Source organism: Engraulis encrasicolus, chromosome 6, assembly GCF_034702125.1.
Source record: "Engraulis encrasicolus isolate BLACKSEA-1 chromosome 6, IST_EnEncr_1.0, whole genome shotgun sequence".
NCBI classification, from domain to species: domain Eukaryota; kingdom Metazoa; phylum Chordata; class Actinopteri; order Clupeiformes; family Engraulidae; genus Engraulis; species Engraulis encrasicolus.
In genome coordinates this window covers 10,752,833-10,775,737 of record NC_085862.1, presented here as the reverse complement: position 1 = coordinate 10,775,737, position 22,905 = coordinate 10,752,833, and the positions used below count along the sequence as shown (strand labels likewise).

The 22,905-nt window shown below is 44.8% G+C and overlaps 1 protein-coding gene across 9 annotated transcripts in view; it reads right to left on the bottom strand.

Annotated features, from left to right (window-relative positions):
• The window catches only part of mast2 (microtubule associated serine/threonine kinase 2), a 148,200-nt gene that overhangs the window by 34,408 nt on the left and 90,887 nt on the right, over window positions 1-22,905 (bottom strand). For 6 of the 9 annotated variants that reach the window (XM_063200621.1, XM_063200623.1, XM_063200626.1 and 3 more), the window contains 5 exons: window positions 10,919-11,010; window positions 4,140-4,215; window positions 2,715-2,735; window positions 2,049-2,127; window positions 1-119 (listed from right to left, as the gene is read on the bottom strand). The exon at window positions 1-119 is cut by the window's left edge and continues 36 nt beyond it. In XM_063200621.1, coding sequence (XP_063056691.1) covers window positions 1-119; window positions 2,049-2,127; window positions 2,715-2,735; window positions 4,140-4,215; window positions 10,919-11,010 — 387 coding nt within the window. Of the gene's footprint in view, window positions 120-2,048; window positions 2,128-2,714; window positions 2,736-4,139; window positions 4,216-10,918; window positions 11,011-22,132; window positions 22,452-22,905 lie in introns of those variants that run through there. The other 3 variants (XM_063200622.1, XM_063200624.1, XM_063200628.1) reach the window with 2 other exon arrangements.

Genomic DNA, 22,905 nt, shown 5'->3' with positions numbered 1-22,905 from the left:
CGGCGTCCCTCCTCGTCCGTGATGCTCTCGGAGCTGAAGTGCTTGGTGAGGAAGTGCAGCTCGTCAGGCGTGGGCTGGAAGGGCAGCTGGTGCAGCTTCTCCTGGGATGAACATGATGACTGTGAGAAGCAAGAGAGGGGGGATTACAAGGGCACCACGCAGCCTACTGGAGAGGTGGCCGTCCAGTCTAGTCCTACGCTAGCCTACCAGCAGCTACCCTTAGCAGAGTTTTTGTAGTGTACTTATAGGGGTATGCCACTATTTTGGGGCTTAATACAGTTAAAATCGTTGGCCAGGGTTTATAAAGGTGGTAAAATGTCTTATTTTTCATGTAAGCCGTTGTCTTGTTTTAACACAAGTTAAAAGAGGGAGCATGTCGCTAAGCTAGTGAAAGTCATGCTACACGGATCCATTGACTTTCACTATCTTAGCGACATACTCCCTCTTTTAACTTGTCTTAAAGCAAGACAACATTTAACATGAAAAATAAGACTTTCTACCACCTTTATAAACCCTGGCCAACGGTTTTAACTGTATTAAGCCCCAAAATAGTGGCATACCCCTTTAAGTATGGCAGCGCGATGAACGTGCATACAGACTGGAGTCCACTCCGGAACTATTGAGCCCAGTCCCAGTAAAAATGTAAAAAAGGTTTTACTCAAGTTGCTTTATGTTCATTTTAATGCTACTCTAATTGTTCAGACTGTACGGAGGTATTTCCAGCTGTAATCACAAAATGTAGGCAAAGTTCTTCACTTCACCCAACTCAAATTTGTCTGGGAAAAAAATCAAAATGTCATATCTCTACCTTTAATACTTTTTGGACAAAAATCTGTGAACATGCATCCCCTTCCTTATTTTTGGCATCACTGTCTGAGTGACCATTGTTCAGACTGAAACATATCCAGAATCATTTGCACCAGGTCCATGACATTTTCAGGGCAAACAGTCCTGGTCTAGAATTACATGAACTGGAATTCATAGCATTGATACTGAAGCTAAAATCTCAATGAAAAGTAGGGGGTCGGCATCAAGCGCTTTCAGATGTCAATAGATAACAAATAATAAGATTCAAACTTGAATGGGGCACCTAAGTCACGCCCTTCTACTTCCGATCCATGGGGCTGGAGCTCTCAAAATTTTGAATGCGAGGTAATGGAGCGAGTCAAGCTAAATCCTCAGCCCGTTTGGCATGTGCTCCGGATTTCACATATGATGACAGTGAATTTGAAAGGTTTGGATTTGCGTCGTAAGACCACTCATTTTCGGCACGCAAGAAACGTTATTTTAGCTTTTGTGCAAAACTGTGTTGGAGACTACACGTGCGCCTCGCATATCTGACGTGAACCGAGGCACAGCCAACCCTACCGCTGCACCGTGGGTTAAGTGGCTGCACGTCGGACATGCGACGTCTGTTGTGTAGTCCAAATAATTACATATTTTTGCACACACACAACTCAAAAATCGCTTGCCAAGTGAAGTCAACAAGCACACCATTGGTTGTTATTAATTCTGAGGCACAGGATATATGTGATCGACGGGGAAATGCGAGGTGGGTCGGAAAATAGCTTTGATCAGTCCATTACAGCCCAGTCAAAAGTTTTTGTGTTGCCAGCCCCATAAGCCGCCCGGGAAGGGGTGGAGACTTAGGTGCCCCATTGTTCGATATGTTCCATGTCTTTCACATCCTGAGATGACTAATAGAGTCTGCCGGGTGTTGACATATGAAGGTCCTAACGTAACTACTGTAAGAAATTATTTTTAAGTTGGGTTTTGTAATTGACATTTAGATCAACTGTTCTGTACTGTACTGTCATTTATATTAACTTTTCAGTAACAGGAGACTGTGGTTTAAAATATATGAAAATGAGATTGCTTCGAAATCTTCAAAATAGAAATTGAATATATTTTGTTTGCCCAATACAGTTGAAGATTTTTAGATAAGAGATTCACAACAGGGAATATCCAGAACAGGAAACAACATTCGCACATACATAGAAATATATATCGGTACAAGTTGTTCACATACAATCCTTCTGTAGACCTACCGAGACGGTGGAGCTGGGTGTGTTGGTACCGTACCCTGAAGAGGGTAAAGAAGCCAGAGACCAACGCCGGCCATCCGTTCTGAAAGGAGCAAAACATAAAAAAAGAAAATCAAACAAACACAAAAGAAGAAAATAAAACAGATGGACATAGTCCAAAAAGTGCAACAGCAAAAGTGCAACAGCACATTGGACCAGGTGTCTCAAACATGTTTTTGTTTGTTCTCCATATTAAAATGTGTTACAAGTGGGACTCTACTGAATTTCTACTCTCATAGTTATTAGACAGAATATGAAAGGCCTTGACAGGTGGTCTTAATAGCAAAGAACAGCCAGATCGATCAGCAAGATCTTTAATGAACATGAGCATATGCAGACAAAGCAAGAAAACCAATAGAGGGGAAAATAGGCCAATAATTGTAGGGTTTATGAGGGCTTTAAGGGTTATGGGCAGTTTATGCAGAAAAGACAGACAGACACCTAGCATAGCCATGCATACCACACACACCAGTCGACATAAAAACTCACTCATTCACACACATACACATGATCACACCAAGCCAAATCTTCATTCTTCATGCACATCCACACTCGTGACTAGTAGAAAGTAAGTGGGGAGGGGAAACGGCTGATGCAGCAGTATGGTAGGGGTAAGGTAAATATTATTACCTGTCTGCCCTGTGTCCGTGACTGTGTGGGAGAGACAACAGTATTAGAGTTGTCTAATACTTTATTGATATGTATTTCAGTGTATTGTCATAGAACTTTCAAATTCAGGGTGTTTCTCTCACACCTTAACCCTATCCAGACCCGGGGGGGGGTTGGGGGCTAAAAGTGCTCACACCAACTTTGATGTTGTATAACTCCTGAATGACTAAAGCTAGGACTACTAAACTTTGTGACTTTTCCTAACATGAAGTTGACTACAGTGTGATACCAAAATATTAGGTTTATCATTTTTGTTGTTGCCATGGCAACGGTTTACTGAAAGGTACGCCTGAACAAAAATCACTGACCTAAGTGTCATCATCATCATCACTTTTCATATTTTTTTTACATTTTTATTAGCATCAGACACCCTTGTGAACATTTGAAGTGGTCTGATGCACATAATAACCAAAATTGATCTGCATTACCCAAGTTAGATGGAAAATACATTAAGGTGACATTTTGGGCAATAAAATCAGGAAATTATGTCATAATTATGTCATAATATCCAATAATGACACCAAACTGATGTCTTTCATAGTTCTTTGACTGAAGATCATCACCTCCAAGTTTGGTGGTCATACGCCATTCGGTTCCTAAGTTATGAGGGGGGGGTCAAATGAGCCCCCCCCCGGTCCCAGGAATGCCAAAAAAGCCCGGTCTGGATAGGGTTAAAACTAATTGGCAGATCCTCCAAAGAAGAGATTAATACTTCCTTGAGAAACATCTATGAAATTATATTCATGAATATAAACTGAATATATGAACTGGTAGCAGTAATCAACTGCCCATGCACAGTTACCAACTGCCCATGCACAAAATATTCTAAATCGGAACTACAGAGGTGCAGATGTTGACGGACAATAGAAATATCTTATCCAACATAAATCTGTCACTGTTCTACATGTTTGGAGGTCCAGTAAGATCAGCAGTCATACTTGCTCCATGGCAATCGCCACATGTCATTTCCAGTTGAAACGACACATGAGATGGGAAAGGCTCATTTCCATGCACTGACAACTTCCATTAGCATCACTTTGACTTTAATGGTTCCTGCTGTAAAACAAATGGCCACTGGGTGGTGCTGTTGCTCCATGAGTCGTCAAATGCTGAGAAGCAGTGTTGTGTGCTGTAAGACGTCAAATAAGTTTTATTGGGGTCAATGGCAAGGCTTTCATCTCCCCTTAGAAAATCCAGTGATGCAGAGATCCTCTTTCCCATCGCAATTCTCAGTTTGAGCTCAACACAGATTCTAATGAACATGTTTTTCCTTCTTTTTTTGTTACGAGCAGCACTGCTATATGGAAACGATGTGTAGCTGTTGATGAGTCCTGGTACATACAGTACACTGTAGAAAGGGGGGGGGTAAAATGTGAAGTGCCTCACCTGCGTGCAGGGACAAAAGAGAAGTGGGCCGCAGTGCTCGGAGAGAAATTGCGTGGACTGTCCAATGGGCTGCTGCCTGTGAGACAAAAGAAGAGTAGAAAAGGGGATAAGAGTTCTTTAACACACTTAGACATTCTGCATTCTCAAACCCCCCACGAGTGTGAATTTACAATCGTGCACTGCACTGTGAGCAATACAAACCTTGCAACAGATTTACAAGTACCCCATCTTACTTTTATGAGATGGACAAAAAAAGGGGCTTCTTCTCTCTAATTGAGCCTCCTCTCAAAGCAAAAACACGTTCCTTGCAGCTCTTAGTGCACCCACGCCTTTCTTCTTTCTTCCCCAATCCATGCACTGCTTCTTATTGGGTACACATTAAAGGCTCCTTGAAATTACAAAGCACTTTGATTAAGTGGGCTAATTCAGAACGTTCTCCAGGGGAGGGACAGAGGGCTGACTAGTGTGTGTGTGTGTGTGTGTGTGTGTGTGTGTGTGTGTGTGTGTGTGTGTGTGTGTGTGTGTCACATCGATCAAAGAGTTTTTTTCTCCTCCTAGTGCTTGTTAGAGCATGCAGACCACAAAAAAACGTAGATTAGCCTAGAAAAAAAACACTTTTTAACAGAGCTCACACTGACGAATGCTTTCTTTCTTGACGGCAGTGCACAACTAAACATGACAAGAGTAATACTGAGGATGCATATATGTATAATAAATACAGCGCATAAAAAAACAAAGGAAAAGGGGAAATAAAAAGAAGAGTCTGGAATGTAGACCAGATCTGAAGGCTGCATTTAATTCTGTTGGCATCAGCAGCTTTTAGACAAGAGGCCAGCACACTACGCACGGGTGCATGTGATTTTTTGAATATAGAGTTGAGAAGTGTGTGTGTGTGTGTGTGTGTGTGTGTGTGTGTGTGTGTGTGTGTGTGTGTGTGTGTGTGTGGTGCAGGTGCTTTGTAGATATTGCATGTGTGGCGTGCCGCTTTCTGCTTGGACCTTTATTATGTGTAGCCATCTACTCAGGTGAAAGGAGGAGCTGAATGCAGTCTCCGGACGCCAGCTCATGAGCCTCTTCAACGCCACTGGCAGCTGTGTTGCTAGCATGTCATTTTTCCGACGCGTCAATATTCCGAAAATTTCCCATTGATCCTACAGCCCATTAACTCGAAATAATTAAATCAAACCCTTTGCTCCAACATGATCTCCAAAAATTCCGTGCTCCTGGACACGGATGTTAAGGACACAAAATCTGTGTCCAGGAGCACGGATTTTGCCAAAATTCCGTGCTCCTGGACACGGAATTGTTTTCCGTGCTCCTGGACACGGAATTGTTTGAAGTGCTTTCTATAGGTTATTTCCACAGTCTTGTGTTTTCTCAGGATTTTTCTAATTTGAAATATTTTGTCTAAAAAAAACATTTCTTACTGACAGGTTAGGGTTAGGGATTGTTTTGGTCTGGGCACAGCTAGTTTTATTTCATTCATTATATGAGTTTGATAGCCTAGCAACCAACTGGAAAAGGTATTTCTCAAAAATATGTCTTTAATGACAGGTTAGGGAATGTTTTGGTCAGGGCACAACTTAAATTGCTATAGCATTATTTTGTTTAGGATTAGCATTTGGTATGTATTTTCTAATGATAGAGTTAACACAGTGCTGTGGTAATAGCCTATAGAAAGCACTTCCGTGTGCCCATCACGGAAAACAAATCCGTGTCCAGGAGCACAGAAAACAATTCCGTGTCCAGGAGCACAGAATTTTGGCAAAATCCGTGCTCCTGGACACGGATTTCGTGTCCTTAACATCCGTGTCCAGGAGCACGGAATTTTTGGAGATCAGGCTGTTTGCTCCGATATCTCAATGTTCCGACCAATGGCTGTTTGGGGTCGGTCATCATAATTCCCCAGGTCGTATGTCCTGCTCGTTGTTTTCCTCGCTGCCAAAGACTTCAGCTGCATGGGCTGCGATGAGCACATAATTACGCTTGGTCAAGCTGTGCCCTTACCAAAACCACCCCGAAACCTAACTTTAATGCAACGTTTCCAAGTTTTACAATTGTGCCCTACCCAAAACCATTCCTAAGCCTAACCTGTCAGAATGGCAATGAGTTTCAAATTTGTGCCTTGACCAAAACTTTCCCTGAACCTAACCCGTCACAGACAGCTGCATGACCACAGCGCATATCAGAGATGACGGTAATCTAAACTAAAGCAGCGTTTGGTCGGAACATTGGACTGTCGGGACAAAGAGTTTCATTTTATCGGGTAAAAGGTTGTAAGACTAAGTGCTGTAGGATCAATGGGAAATTTTCTGAATATTGACGCATCGGACCAAAGAGGCATCGTACCAAAGAGGCGTCGGAAAAACGAGCAGTCCCCGCTGTGTTCAGATGGGACCAGGGCTCTACATTCACTTTGACGCTCACTGGCCACTGTGGCTAGTCATTCGCCACTAGCCACTAGCTATTCAGCTTTTCTAGTAGCCACAATTATTGCATTTTTTTCCTTTTCTGTAGCCTATGTTTAAACTCAAAATATAGTTTTGAGTGCTAAAGCAAAAAGACAATAGCTATTAACTCCATATAACTCCATGAGGGAAGCATGAGCATTCTTGAACGTAATACGTACAAACAGATTGTGCACACGAGCCAAAAAAATAGAATATAGGATACTCTGATGTCATACCCAAAAATAAACTACCATACCTACCAACAAAGAGGCTAGTGACAGAAGTTTTTTGTTTTAGTTTAACGTGCATCTGGCTGGTGCGCAGGTGGATGGGACCCAGAGGTGTAGTCTACGTAGAATGCAGGTATACAGAGTATACCCACATCTAAATTTCAGGGATTTCAGTATACCCACTTAAAGTTGATTTATCCATTGTTTTGAATAGCACAAGTATACCCACTTCTCAAATATACAGTATACCCCACCATAAAAAGTAGACTACACCACTGATGGGACCCAAGCACCAGAGGATGAAGAGGCAGCTTTGGTAGCCACACAAGCGGTGACCACACGACCAGTGGGCCTGCAGTAAGCAGACTACGCGGCCATACAGCCATCAGAGAACTCACCACTGCAGGACAGAAATAGCGGCATTATCAGGTGCCGTGTCCAATCACAAGTGTCTGTCCAAGTGCTTATGTGTTCCAGTGCACAAGTGTCCATATGACTGAGAGTGTGTGCGTGCGAGCGTGTGTGTGTGCAGTGCACGCAAATGCTTGCATCCACATGTCAAGCACGTCACACTGTGACACACTGAAGCAGGAGCTCGAGCGCCATGACAACCTGCTCAGATGCCAGAAATGAGCCATGTCACTCTCACCACCACCACAGCCAGCAGGGTAAGGCTGGCAGCACAGCACAGCACAGCACAGCCAGGCTTCAGGGGTTATAGCTGCTACGCCCCCTTCTTATGAATTATTCATTCCCTCCATGCCCCCCCACCCCCACCCCCCCAACCAACACACACAACCACACCTCCTAGTACCCAGCTCTTTAATATGAATGAGTGCATAATGTCCTGGTTGTCTGTGTCTGTAAGTACAGAGCAGTCTGGGGCACAGCTGGGAACAGCTGGTCAAGGATGCTCCACTGCTGCTGGTCCTCCATGGACACCAGTGAGAGAGCGAGGGAGGGAGGGAGGGAGGGAGAGAGGGACAGAGCTCACTTCCTGTTCCAGACGAGTGTGCCCAGTAGAGAGCCTATTAGAGAGGACGAGGAATAACTCACTGTTTGCTGTGGTGTGAATGGCTGTGCGCGTGCGTGTGTACGTGTACTGTGTGGTGCTTGTTATTTCTCATTGGAACGAGCAGCTTTGTTTAAAATGGAAGGACAGCTGCTTAGGTGACAGACGGGCAGGGAGTGAAAGGAGAGGGTGTGGAGAGGTGTAGTGAGGGGAGGGATGGGGGGCTTGCTTGGAGGAAAGCATGCTGTTTGTATGAAATGTTACATATAGTGCAGTCAAATAAAGAGTCTGCCTTTCATATCACATTTCAGATGAAACTGTAGAACAAAGCTTGCCAATGATGTCTGACCATGGATAACCCCCCAGCCACCTTGACAAACAAATGTTCTGCAGGAAACACTGCATGGTTAGTACTTTCCAACCCAGTTTCTACTTGGCGCCTCTTAAGATAAATCAGCCTGTCTACTTTTCACGAACAAAAGCGGTTTTAAGAAACACAAAACTGTCATGGCTACTGTGTATCCCCATCCTTTTCCCATCTTGCCCTCCTCTCCCGTATGCAACTCCCACGAGATTTCTTTAATGTGGGACCTGTGGGTGCCTTGTTTTTTTCTTTGTGGTGTTGAATATACATGCTGTGAAATACACAAGCCCAGAAACGGAGGCAGTTCAACAGAAGCCTCTGCAAGCGATCACATCTATTTGCGATGCAAGAGAGTGTCCCTGAGGGCTGGCAATCATAATAAAAGTTACCACAGCAACAGCACACTGTGACCGAAATGACCAAATTTTTTTTAATATTTTGCGAACAAGCAGGCATTGGCTTCTACTTGCATAAGGGGCCCATGTTCCACTGATTTTACTGAGATTTCGGAATCTATAATTTAGCCCAATGGACTGCCAGTGAAACCTTTAAGTACACTTAAACATAAGCCACCTCACACTTCAAAAACACACCTCTCCTTTTTCATGGCATTTCATGTAATCACTGCACAATTCCAGCGTTTACATTTGTGTTCTTTCCTGTCGTTTCAATTCATGTTGAGCAAATACAAACTTCAAGAGGTCTGTCATAAGACAAAGGACTTTATGAAATACACAATTGTAATTCTTAATGGGAATCAATGGGGTGCCCAAACACGTATACTGTAGGAGTTAAATGGTGCGTGTGTGCGTGTGCTCCCAATCTGCGGTGCTGTTTCAGTTCATCTTTGCTTGCTGCCCAATTTTAGTTCAGCCATTTTCCCATTCAAGGCTCTGACTGCTGAATCTTCCTTGCCATTCCCACTCCATTCATCTATTGCTTAAGGTGGTTTTGAAGAAGGAATTTAACATTCCTGTTGACAGCCATTCTGAAGCAGACAAAATCCAAATAAGCCAAATAATGGAGACGGCAGAAAAAGTTTTTTTTTTTTTTTTTTTTAAAGAAAGAAATCTGTGATGGCCACTTAATTGAATTGCATGCAACTCAGAGAAGGGGCTAAATGTGCTAAATAGTAATGGTGATTCAATCTCCATCAGTCTTCTCTTCTCTCAGCCTTGGCTAAGCTCCTATCTTCCTCCATCTCTAACTCACAGCAATGCCTAATGGACACTGCCATCTGCTAAGCATCGTCAGCTCCCCGACAACAGTCAACAACTAGACAAATGGTATGTGAGTGATCCACCTTTCAACTCAGGTGTTAAGAGCATTGATAGTAAGGATAGACCGATATATATATCGGTCCGATATTTGCATTTTTTAAGTGTATCGTATCGGCTGAAACGTGTGTGGTTTTGGCCGATACGCAATATTTATTATTTTATGGCATACGTTTTTTCTTTAAAAGCACCAAGACACTTTATTTTTTCATTACTTGATTGTTAGACATTACTTGATTGATAGAGTGGGTGTTTAAATGTTGCAAGTTCTACCTCAATTTGATAATGTTAATAGGTAATAGATAATGTAAAGGAATGTTTATTTTTAACGTGAGACCTGGAATATTTTTCATTTTTTTAACCTTTTTTTTAACCCATATCGGCCCCAAATATCGGGTATCGGAAATCGGGTATCGGCCAAGGGTGATGAAAAAAACAAATCGGTATCGCATCGGCCATTAAAAAACCTGTATCGGTCGACCCCTAATTGATAGTCTAATGTGAAGACTGTAAAGTGTTTCATAGTGACTGCTTTTACTTTACTTTTGAATGTTTCCAGTTTTCCATTTACCAATATTTTTTTTTCACCAAACCATGGTGATGGGTAGCCATCTGATTTTCTGACGTCTTCCTATTGACCATGATAACTCACATTGCAATATATTATTTGGCGTGAGGCTTGTTTCATAACCAGCTGAGGCAGTAATCCAATTGACGGAGAAAAATGTCAGTCAGCATGATTACACACTAGCGGACTTGTGTGCCAAGCAGGTCCACAGCATTTCATCATTGCATATCTCTGACGGCATGATTGCATTTTTCAAAATGTCAACTGTCAATTCCCAGTTGCAGATTCACATACAGCTCACACGGAATGTATTTGACTGCAGAGAGAATATGTGGTTGGCTTTCGTGGGCAAAGTATGTGTGTGTGTGTGTGTCTCTGTGTGTGTGTGTGTGTGTGTGTGTGTGTGTGTGTGTGTGTGTGTGTGTGTGTGTGTGTGTGTGTGTGTGTGTGTGTGTGTGTGTGTGTGTGTGTGTGTGTGTGTGTGTGTGTGTGTGTGTGTGTCTGTGTCTGTGTCTGTGTGTGTGTGTGTGAAAATGTGGTATTTTTCATTGCATAATAACTTAAGAACCAAGACATGCATAGATCGGGAATCCACAGACTTTGTACAGTACATGCGTTTGGTGACTGACATCCTAACATAGACAGGAAAACCAATCTGGCATCCATGATTAACAGTACACCGTTTGAAGCGTTGTGGAGACTGAGGAACACTTACTTGTTAAGCGACAGAATGTCTGTTTTGCATAAATGTATATTCATGTAATGATAGTTACAGTATGTAGCAACATGGCTGCTTGTTGTTGTGTGGTGTAGGGTGGTTGCAGTGTTATCTGGTACGTGTGTGTGTGTGCGTGCGTGCGTGCGTGCGCGCGCGTTACCTGGATGGCCGTGCAGTGGTGAGTGGGGTCTGGGTAGAGTGGGTGAGGTACTGGAGGTCACGATCAGACTCTTCCGGTTGCTTGTGCGACAGCTGAAATAAACAAACAAAAACAAAAAAACAGAAGGTCAACATAACTCGCACAGCATTGAACCGTCTAACCAGTGAAGATGGAAAACATCCCAGTATCAGTAGGTTACAATTTCTCATGTGCATTTGCTGCAGGATTCACAGCATCTTTCGTACCATTTCATCTCCCAATTCCTGAACTTACTTTTACAAACAAGACAAGAAGATGGATTGTGCGTGTGTGTGTGAGAGAGAGAGAGAGAGAGCGAGAGAGCGAAGAAGAGCAAGAGTGACAGCGGGAGAGCAGGGGTTGGGGGGTGGCTTCTCCTGTCTGTTTGCAGTAGTAATGGCAGTGGTGTCATCTCTGCCTTTAGTTTAAAAGCACAGCCCCCTACTAAGTGACACATGGAGACAGCCTGCCAGAGCGCAGGAGACAGCCTATGTTAACCCTGACACCCCACCATCTCCAAGCTGAGCTCAATAGCACTCTCTTGCACCTTTTAGGTTAGGAAATGGATCGCACTCAGTTTTTCTTCTTTTCTTGTCGTTTTCTTTTTATTTCAACATTGCAGGGAAAACAACGAGAAAAAGAAGAAAAACTGATTGCGTGATCATCCTGATCATCCATTTCCTAACTACTAGATTACTTCAGAGACGCACCAACAAGACGGAAGAGCGCGGTGTGTGGAAAATAACCTTTTCATAAGCAACCAGCTAGAAAAGATGTTTAATTCTCTGCTCGCTGGAACAATCTGCTCTAAAAGTCACACAGCAGGGTGGTCAGGGTTGAGCTGAGTGGAGAGATGCAGCAGCCTGCTCCTCACGTGATGCCCTGCCTGGCCATCTCCTTCCCCCTTCACCGTCAAGATCTGTCTGCGCTCTCTCGCTCTCTCTCTCAAGGGGATTGAAGAATCATGCGAATCGCTCACACAGCAGTTGTTGTACGTATTCCCAGCGTGCGGACAAAGACACAAGCCCTTTCTCTGTCACAGCCAAGCCAAGAAGCCTGGCATGTGAAGAAGGCATGAAGGCATGACGATGTGTGGATAAAGACCTGACTGCCTGCCTGACCTTCAGCACAACACTGACAAGGTCTGTGGGCTGCAGCAGGTTGAGGACATCTGATGAGATTTCGGCATATTTTACATTCTGGCATTTTATACGTGTGAAGTGCAACACAGAGTGTTTTACAAGGGTCCAGAAGCACACAGAAAGCTGTGAAGAGTGGATACTCTGAGCATGCATGAGAACATTTTCCACTTAAAATACTACCAATAGTAAAAGAAAGAAGTGAAGGAAAGAAGAAAAATCTCATCGCTGCTCCCGGTTTAGTATACACAATGTTTCGGCCTCACATGGTTTTCGTCAGGTGAGGTTTTAATGTAGGTGTTGGTCTGTGTGACCGTTTTACTAAACACTAGCAATCAAAGAATATTCGTGTTTAGTCAGCTGAAGAGCCAAAGATCCTGTAAATTCTCAAGACAGATGGAAAACACAAACAAGTCTCCAGAAGAATGACTTATTCACAAAAGGAATTACTGAAAGAATTAAAAATAAACTCAACAGAAAAGAGGACATTAGTTGCCAAGATAAGATATTCACTACACATCACCAAAGACCTGTATTATTCAACAGTGTTACTAGTTCACTACTGGTACCTCATCATGCCTAAATGATGGCAAGAGAACAGGGGGGCGACACAGTGTGCTGGCCAAGGTGTTAGCTTTCCCTACAGTACATGCTACATCCAGTGTTGCCAGATTGGGCTGTTTCCCGCCCAATTGGGCTGCTTAGGATGGCCCTGTGCGGTTAAAAATGGCATTTAGAAGAAAACCCCGCCCAATTTTTGCCATAGAAATCAATAGAATTGGGCGGGATTGTGTGCTTGTAGGCGGGTTTTGAGCATTATTTGGGCTGGAAATCATCAGCATCATCTGGCAACCCTGGCTGCACCCTGGATCATCACACTCTGGTACTATGATGGAGGGAGAGGTGAGGGGAGAGGAGAAGTGTGATGGACTCATGGTGGGCGATGGTTGGTGAGGGAAAAAAAGAGTAAAAAGCTACCACAGTACCTTGCAAAAATAACAGGTAACTACTAATGCCACAAAAACATGTTTGGTTTGGATTTTGAAATGGATTATTTGATGGAGATCATGCTTATTAAATAACATATGAAACATAAAAGCTAAATATGCCAGAAATGGGGATGTGGGCTTACAGAATGTGGGTTGGGGGTGGGAGGCTGTTTATTACATCCTGTCCAGGAAAATTATTTTAGAGAGAAAGGGCTGTCATGGAAAGGGGAGGCCTGGACAGGTAAGGGAATAACGAATAACTTAAGAGTGTGTCACAAAACCTTGGGGATGGAGGGAAAGTCTTTAGATACACTCGGAAGCCAAAACTGTGACAATCACTTCACGCACACCGGCCAACCCAGATATTGCACTGACAGTTCCATAAAAATGGCTACATGTCAACCTTCACCACAGTCCACACAATCTCTCCTGCATGAACACAGGGTTAAACAGGACAGCTGTTGGAGGCACAAATTACTTCTGAAATTCTCCTTTTAAGCTTACAATACACTGACAGTCTCAGTGTTCCTTTTTTCTGCACAATTCATAACGCATTGCAAATGGAGCCAGTGTCATACTGTACTTTAGCCTTTCCTGACTTGCCGACATGCATAAAACATATGCTTCAACTATGATAGTCATTACGAGACAAAAAGGCTTTTTCTCACAAGGCATACCATATATGAAGTCTCCATATTTCTAGATTTAATGTATTCTACAATAATCCAAGATAATCCTTTAGGCTTTCCTTTCTAAGTTTAGTAGTTAAATTCAGAAATTCACAGAGAATTTCCATGACCGTGGGAATGATGGTATGATGGGCTTACAGCTACAGGAAGAAGAGAGTAGCAGCAGCCGCAGCAGCAGATCCTGCAACTCAACTCCACAACTTGAGCCGTGTGCAGCTGTGTGAGGCCCAGACCATGAAATGAGAGGTTAGGCACTCATTACAGCTGTTCGACACGGGAATCACCACTGCCCTCCTCGGAATGCGAGAGCGCGAACGATCAATTAACTGACTGGCTTCGCCTCTGCTCTACCCATCATTCACAGTGGGTTTGTTGACGGTGAATTTCAGATGCCATGCTTGGGGTCACTGAAGCTTGTGCATGTGTGTGCTTGTGCCATGTAGCCTACAGTGTGTACCAGCAGGGGTGGGGGTGGGGGGTGGGCGATGAGCCACCAGGGCCCCACATTTAGGATTTGGATATAGCAATCAAGGCATGGTCGTGTTTAGTCAGCTGAAGAGCCAAAGACCCTCCAAATTCTCAAGACAGATAGAAAACGCAAACAAGTCTCCAGAAGAATTACTTATTCACAAAAGGAATCACTGAAAGAATTAAAAGAACTCAATAGAAAAGAGGACATTAGTTGCCAAGATATTCAACATACATCACCAAAGAACTGTATTATTCAACAGTGTTACTAGTTCACTACTGGTACTTTATCATGCCTAAATGATAGCAAGAGAACAGGGGGGCGACACAGTGTGCTGGGCTGGTGATGGCCAAGGTGTTACCTTTACATATTAAAATACATAATCATACAGAGGGGGTCCCTTGGAGCTGGTTGTAAAACATGCCCCAGCATTGGGTACTACACCCTTGTGTAGTGTGTCAAGGGCTGTAGGAAAATAATGTCAGGGGCTCCTGTGTTTTTAATAAGTTCTGTGGTAGTAGTAGTTCAAACACCATGCTCTTCCGCGTGGTGCGTCTCCAGTTGAATAACTTAGAAGGTGAAAAAGGTGGATCGCACTTGGGTTCTTCTTTTCTTCTTCTTTTTTTTTTACATAGCAGCAGATCAGTTCTAAAAAAAGAATAAAAGAAGAACCTGAGTTCCACCTTTTTCATCTAATAAGTTATGTGGTACCTGCACTTCGCTCATCTCAATACATTTCTCCCATCTCACGTCACTGTTGCCCATGACACTCGACTCGATTTTGCAGGAGCATGTGAAAGTGTTGTGTGCCCCTATACTTTCCTGAGCGAGAAGAAGTGTTTAATACGCCCTGAAAATTCCCCTTGAATCGGAGCGAGGGTGGGACGCCAATGGCAAATGAAGTATGAGTTGAGAGAAATGGGGTGCATTCCAAGTCATGGGTTGTGAGGATGAATGTTCAATGACTCAAAACAGCATTCCCAGTCCAGTCAAGGCAACACATGTGCAGTGTTCATGTCAGTGTGTAAAAACCTGGACATGTCTGCTTGCTGAATCCAGCCTTAAGTTTTACAGCATGTAACATCATGCAGACACACCAATAGATAAGCTACAACAGTAATATACAGCATTATTCTCAAGGACAAATCCATCAAATAATACTCCCATATTTTCATAGTAGAACACACATAGTCAGATTTCCAAATGTCGCTCTCTCATGCACACATGCACAGCCTTTCAGGTCTGCATCCCTTCGTCCATACTGGCAGCACCTACCGCCAAACGTACCCCATTGACTTTGCAAGGAGCAGATACATTGGATCTATGGCCTCTGACAAATATTACGAATGTGCAACCTTTTGGGCTGCAATGGATCCGCCAGCCAATCAGAGCGTGTGTATGCATTGAAGTACCGTACGGAAAGACAACCCCCTATGTGTCAGACACACCTACTGTCACCCGTTGGTGGAAGACCTGTGTAAACGAAGGGCAACCTAACCTCTGTCTGACCTGCAAGTCAGCAGCACTACAGCAGAGAGGGTCAAGGGGGACATCTGATCATCTGGCCCAGCTGGCGGCAGTGGCACTATAATAGATAATAGTCTATTGGTGCTCAGTTGCTACTGGCCTGAGCAAGCCTGTGGGGGGGGGCTCAGCTGCACCAAGAGGGCTGTCTGAGGTCTGGTCACCCCATCACAGCAGCTCACAATCTGGTTGCCCCTCTTCTACCACTCTTCTTCTGTGTGTGTGTGCGTGCAGTGTGCGTGCGTGCGTGTGTATGGTACGTGTGCCACTCACAGTTCACCACCAGACAGTGAGGACTAACCACGCACGCACGCACGCACGCACGCACGCACGCACGCACGCACGCACGCACGCCTGTGTGTTTTTCCATGACATTTCCATGTGCTGGAACTCCATTTATCGCCTCTCTTTAACACAGAAGCAACCAAATGTCAACAGAGAAAACAACATAATTGTGGCGTAACAGATGTGCACGGCCTATTAGCTCACTGAGCATAGTAATTAGGAGGGTGCACCTGCCAGCCAGGCTTTGCCTTCCTCTGTGCAACACTGAAGATCTTAAAAGATGTTTGGATTAGGGCTTCCAGATCTGTTGCCTTGAGTATAGGCCTGCTACTGTGAGGAACTGTCAGTGACGTGGGGGAATAAGAGAGAAAACTAGACAAATAACTTAGACAACTAAAACATGGTACCTTGGCTACATTGGAAATACTAGTTAAACTAGACGTACTGTAGTCTATTGCAACAGTAAAACCTCACCCCAAATCACCTCCCCCAATGTACTCTCATTGATTTCACACTAATAACAAAACATTGCCGCTTATTTCGTGTTCTGACAGATAACCGATTTCCAATGGCATTGTCCTTTTCCCTGTTTTTTTTTTGGTTTTTCTTGCCAGGCCCTGGCAACGGGCTAAACGGAGGAGTACATTCAACCAGCAGCCTAATGCCAAACGTGCCGATCAGGAGGAGGGGAGGGGGGTCTGCCTGACTGTGTGTGTGTGTGTGTGTGTGTCTACATTGACTGCATGCCCATCATCACCACACGGTGCTTTTCACATCCCTACATGATTCACCGGGTCAATTACAGGGCCTGTTCTTTCCTCAGAAATAAATAGGGATAGAGAGAGAGAGGCTTCTTAACTACCCGAAAAAAAAACCTCAGTTGAGCTTTGACTTAAATCTCCTTTGTCAAATCAGATGACGAGTACAGATAATGGTCACGATAAAAACACACACACACACATACACACTCACAAAGTGGTTGTACTGGTTTTTACAAGGTGTCACCATGTCAGCGCAGTGACAACCGGATTAAGAAGAGCTGAATTTGCCTTTGAGTGAGCTTCATACGAGTAAGAGTGCACTGTGACACGAATGAGAAGAGAGGTCATGAGTTGCAGAAGAGAGGAACAAAGATGGAGACGGTGTGGAGGTGAATGAATCCCCCGTCTCATATCCAGGATCAAAAGCTAAAAATGCCACCAATGTACTCAAACAGAATCTGTAATCGTGAGAGTACTGTGTGTGTGTGTGTGTGTGTGTGTGTGTGCGTGCGTGCGTGCGTGCGTGCGTGCGTGCGTGCGTGCGTGCGTGCGTGCGTGCGTGCGTCTTTCTGCAAGAGCAGGTTGGTGCTGAACACACACAAGCACACAGTCACACGTTCTTGGCAAAACCCCCTACTGATCCTCTCCAGAAGAGCTGCATAAGCCTGGCAGGTGAAGCTGCTCAGCCTGCTGCTATGAGATGATGATGACGAGCTCCCAAGTCACTGCACAAGACCCTCTCAGATTAAAGACACATTACTTACAGACATGCACGCGCATGCATCTCATGCCTTTGGTGGTCACTTTGCCTCTTTTTCCATTCCGTAAAGTAAAAGTGTAATTGGAAGGAAAACTGTGTGAATGATTGGACACAAATATTTTCTCCTCTTACATCACAGGGGTCAGGCATCATCTGAGGAGTGACAGGAAGCAACTGGGACAAAGCCTGGTGCCATAAGATATAGCCAGAGATATTCTATAGAGATATGCCAACATAATAGGTTTCTATGGGCACCTAACGCGACCAGGTTCCGGTCTGCCTAAAGGGGCGTGTCATAATGCTCCTACAATGAATAGAACAGTCCTTAGGTCTGCCTAGGTCTGCCTAAGGGGGCCATAATAGAACCAGGAAACAATGGGCCAATGGAACCTCTCTCTCTCTACTCTCTCTGATATAGCACTACGATCTTTTCAGCTCTTTCTAATCACATGCACACTAACAGGCACGCACGCACGCACATCTGTAAAGAGTTGCTGCCTGACGCACCGCACCCAAAACAGTGAGCGAGGGAAGTTGCTGATGCAGAGTAAACATGCCTGTTCTCATCACTCAACCTTCCCGTCCCGCTGTCTCTGCACGGGGATTTTAACATGCACAGGCTCCAGCAGCTACGCCTACAGGTCGTCAGGATGTCGACACAAAAACACACACGCACGCACGCACGCACACACACACGCACGCACGCACTCACACACACACAGCAGGGAGGTAACAAAGGAGCATAGAGGGAAATTAAAATCCTCTTTCTGCTGTGCAAGTCAAGGTCGAGATGAATGACAATATTCCTCCTCAGACGGCCGAATGATACTTCAATCCACTGACGCAAACACAGCCTTGAAGTTGATCCCTCAGTCTCAACCACAGAGACATACTGCAAGTCCCTGTGCTGTTGGAGCTGAAATATCTGCAATGGCAGGGCAATATTCAGTGCAGCAATCTATGCATGTCCAATGTTTTTCTTTTGAGGGATATAGGACTAATTGTGTGTACACTTTAGTTTTCATGTATACAGAGTTGGTATAAATAATTGCGACGAAAATTTGCCCTAGACCGTGCAAACTTACTAACCAATAGTGATGATGAAAGCAGCATTAAAAAAAGAGGGATGTACTGTGCTGGGTGGTCAATCAAGTTACGACAATCATACTGTATGGATGAGGGCAATACATGGACATTATTGAGATCAGAAAAGCAGTAGTGCTCGGCTACTTAGGTTTTCCTTACCGATGCCAGAGTAACAACCTCTTTCTTTCAGCATTACCATATCTTATATTTAATGTCAGGCTACTTGGGGATAATACTGCAAACAATATTTTTCTAATGTGCATGAGTAAAAACGTTAGAGGCAAAAACAATTTTCAAAAGCCTCTGAAAGCACATTACATGATACTGATGACTTGGAGGATATAGGTCAAGAAACAAACAGGCAGTATGAGTCATCAAGCTCACTGCATTTGTCTTCAGCTCCTCACTGCTGGCAGCACCATATCGTTACTGTATGCATGTTTGTGATATGAGCGCCAGGAACTATGAGGATGTCATAAATGATATACGGAGCTGTTTGTGCTTTAATGCAAAACGCTATGAATGTGATTCATAAATGTCAGAATAACTCAGAATGTGTGTGTGTGTGTGTGTGTGTGTGTGTGTGTGTGTGTGTGTGTGTGTGTGTGTGTGTGTGTGTGTGTGTGTGTGTGTGTGTGTGTGTGTGTATTACGTGCGCCTGTGCGTGCGTGCATTGCGTGCGTGCGCATATTGCATGCGTGCGTGCGTGCGTGTGTGCGCGCATGTGCGCGTGTGTGTGTCCATGCGTGTGTGATGGCTAATGATGAATCTCTGAGACAGGTGGCTGTTCACAGGGTGGCTCTCTCTCATCCTCGACTGACACTCATTAATAATGCAGACAACCAGACAGAGAGGGAGCAAGAAGAAAGGGGCCAAAAAGGATGGAAAGAAAGAGACACGCAGGCTAATGGACCCCCAAAAAGGTCAACAGAGAAAAGAGGATGGACGGCACCGAGAAAAGGTGGACTTGCTGAAAAGTCAGGGTTATAGCTTCTTGAGCAATAGAGCATCACTAAATGCACAGACATACATCACTCATCCCCACTACCTAAATAAACATAGCTGAATATACCTCTATCTGGAACAGTGAAAACTGAATTATATGAGGAACATCATTTGCTCGCTGCTGCTCCGCTCCCTTATCTTTGAGAGGAATCCGTCCGTCAGAAACGCCAATAGCTAAGTGGTATTTATTTCACAGCGGTTGTCCTCGTGTCCGTAACACAGGCCAATCAATATGGCTGTTGAGAGCCAGGGTTTAGTTTCTTTACCCAGGAGGCAGGCGAGCTGCTCCTGCTGCTGGCCGTCTCTCCTCTAAGCCCACGTAAGGTAAGGGGCTCAGGGTGTATCCATGGCCATGTGATGGGCAGGCACCACAGACAGAGTCTACTTGACATGAGCAGCTTTGTGTGTATGTCTGTGTGTGTCTGTGAGAGAGAGAGAGAGAGAGAGAGAGAGAGAGAGAGAGAGAGAGAGAGAGAGAGAGAGAGAGAGGGGGGAGGGGGGGGGGCATTCAAGTGTTGAACTGTGAACACAGTGTGACATCCATTTTTACATTCAGCAGGGGGTGGGGCAGCAGAACAGAACAACAGACAACAGTCTCAAGGAGGTCTTATCCGCTGAAAAACTGAGCGCTTTTCCACCACAAATGTCTACCATGCACAGTGCACACATTTAACCACTGGTGTGATTTTGACAAAAAAACATTGGTTCCATTTTCCAATCTGTTGGCCAGAGAGCACTAGCAATAATAAACCATTGAATGATCCAGAGTCAGCATACGAGCACAGCATGGTTCAAGGCTTCCTGAAGACTCCTGAAGTGTCACAGTTTTCACTACCCTGCAGACACACATTGGCCTCCCTCCCTCCCTGACCTAATTAAAATAACCAGCCAGGTGGCATCGCAGGACACAGATCTCCCAGGTTGCACTGCAGTGAGGCGAGGGAGCGAGCACACACGCGCACACACACGCACGGTTCAGATAGGGCTGTGCAAAAAATAATCATGACAAGATGTCACAACACTACTTTTCATAATATACTACATTGATTCATGACCAAAAAATAATTCTGGAGAAAATACAATTAAGCAAAAAAAAACATTGATTAAATGGTTTGCGGGCATCTACAAAAAAAAACACCTTCCAGACCTGTTGGTTTTCATTCAGTTGTGATGAGATGTGATGAGATGGTATTCAAGACCTACTTTTACACATTTAGCCTACTGAAGTATGTTGATCAATGCATCACGACAACACATGTATCGCAATACATCGGGGCAGTATTGTATTGTGGCTTGTGTATCGTCAATGCCAGTTCCCATCCATAGGTCAGAATGGAGTTAGGGCCGGGGGAAGGCAGATACAGGACAGCATGTGGACATGGACAACCTCAAAATATTAAGCTTGTGACTTGATCACAGAGGAAGACGATCACAAGAGATAAGAGGTCAAATAATCTGCCAGTGACATCCTTTAAAGATGTTGCGTCTTGTGTTGGATGGGAAGAAAGAAGCACAAGCCAGTGAAAGACACAGGAGAAGAGGGGTGGGTGGGCGCTACAGTAAGTAGTCTGCCACATACGAGTCATATTGCTCATCCACATAGAAATCTGGAGCCAAGTGCTGTTGCTATGCAGCTAAGCAGGAGCTCTTTCCCTGACTACACAGCTAGCTGCAGCAGGTAGAGAGAGAGAGAGAGAGAGAGAGAGAGAGAGAGAGAGAGAGAGAGAGAGAGAGAGAGAGAGAGAGAGAGAGAGAGAGAGAGAGAGAGAGAGAGAGAGAGAGAGAGAGAGAGAGAGAGAGACTAACAAACAGTTAAATGCAAAGAGATGTAATGCACGTAAGACTACTTACTAACACACAGTTAAATGCAAAGCATACTTGTCAACACACCTAGCTGCAGCAGGTGAGAGAGAGAGAGAGAGAGAGAGAGAGAGAGAGAGAGAGAGAGAGAGAGAGAGAGAGAGAGAGAGAGAGAGAGAGAGAGAGAGAGACACTAACAAACAGTTAAATGCAAAGAAATGTAATGCACGCAAGACTACATAATCATCCAAAACACCTCTTCAGTAAGCAGAAGAACTGAGAGAAGTGGTATTGGCACGACAGGTGTGGACAGGACACAGCACAATGATAAGCAATGCGGAGTTGCATCACAGCTAGATTCTCCAAATGAGGACATCAGGATACGCATGAGGAGACGCAGCCAAATAGAAACACAATAAGAGCATACAAACACAGGACACGTACGATCATGTGATGCACGCGTGTCCCTACAAACGTCGTTCTGTGTCATCCCCACATGACGAGCGAAATCTAGTTACCTGACTCCCACTGCTAATGAATTCCTACATGACAAAGTGCTCAGGGCAGTGAGCAGTGAGCAACAAGGGCAAAGGATCACCAGGAGAAGAGAGAGACAGAGAGAGAGACTGAGAGAAAGAGAGAGACACACAAAGAGAGAAAGAGAGAGAGACAGATGGAGAGAGCTGTACCTCTTGGAACGTCGCAGCATGCTTCTCTCTGGCAGTGAGAAATTGGAGAGCACGGTCCAGAAGGAGTCAGACATGGTCTCCACTCGACTCAGGCATGGCTGTCAGATACATACGCACTGCACTGTACTGCACTGCACTGCACGCGCCACGCACACACACCCCTCACTGGCCAAACTAGCAACCAACCAGCATGCGGTGACGGGTTTGTCGTGTGCGAGAGAAAGTCAGATGCCGGCGGTGGCAAGCTGTCTGTTATAGCAAGGGGACAACTGCCACTGCCACTGCTGCTGCTGCAACCCTCGATGCTGCTACAGTTACTGCTCCTATCTAGCTTTCTGCTTCCATCCCTCAAGTCGCTCTCCTGCACTCTCTTATCTCTCTCTCTCTCTCTCTCTCTCTCTTCCTCTTTCCTTTGCACTCTCCCCTCTTCTCCCCCTTTCACTCAAGCTCCCTCCCTACTACTCTCTTACAGGCTCGCTCGCAACTGCCAGCCTCCCCCTCCCCTCTCCTGCCTGCCCCTCTCCTCCTCCCTCCCTCTCCTAGTCGTCATCACACATGCTGCTCAGCCCTTTACAGTTCACAACACACGCACGCACGCACACGCACACACACCTATCATAACATGTGAGGGTCGCATGCATGCTAGCATTCACTAAATGGACTTGACATAGGTTCCCACAGGAGTCAGCATGAGAGGCGAGCACACCACAAATCTGGCCAACCCAGCCTTCATTCACACAACAATACATGTGTGTCCAACACAGCCAAGAGCT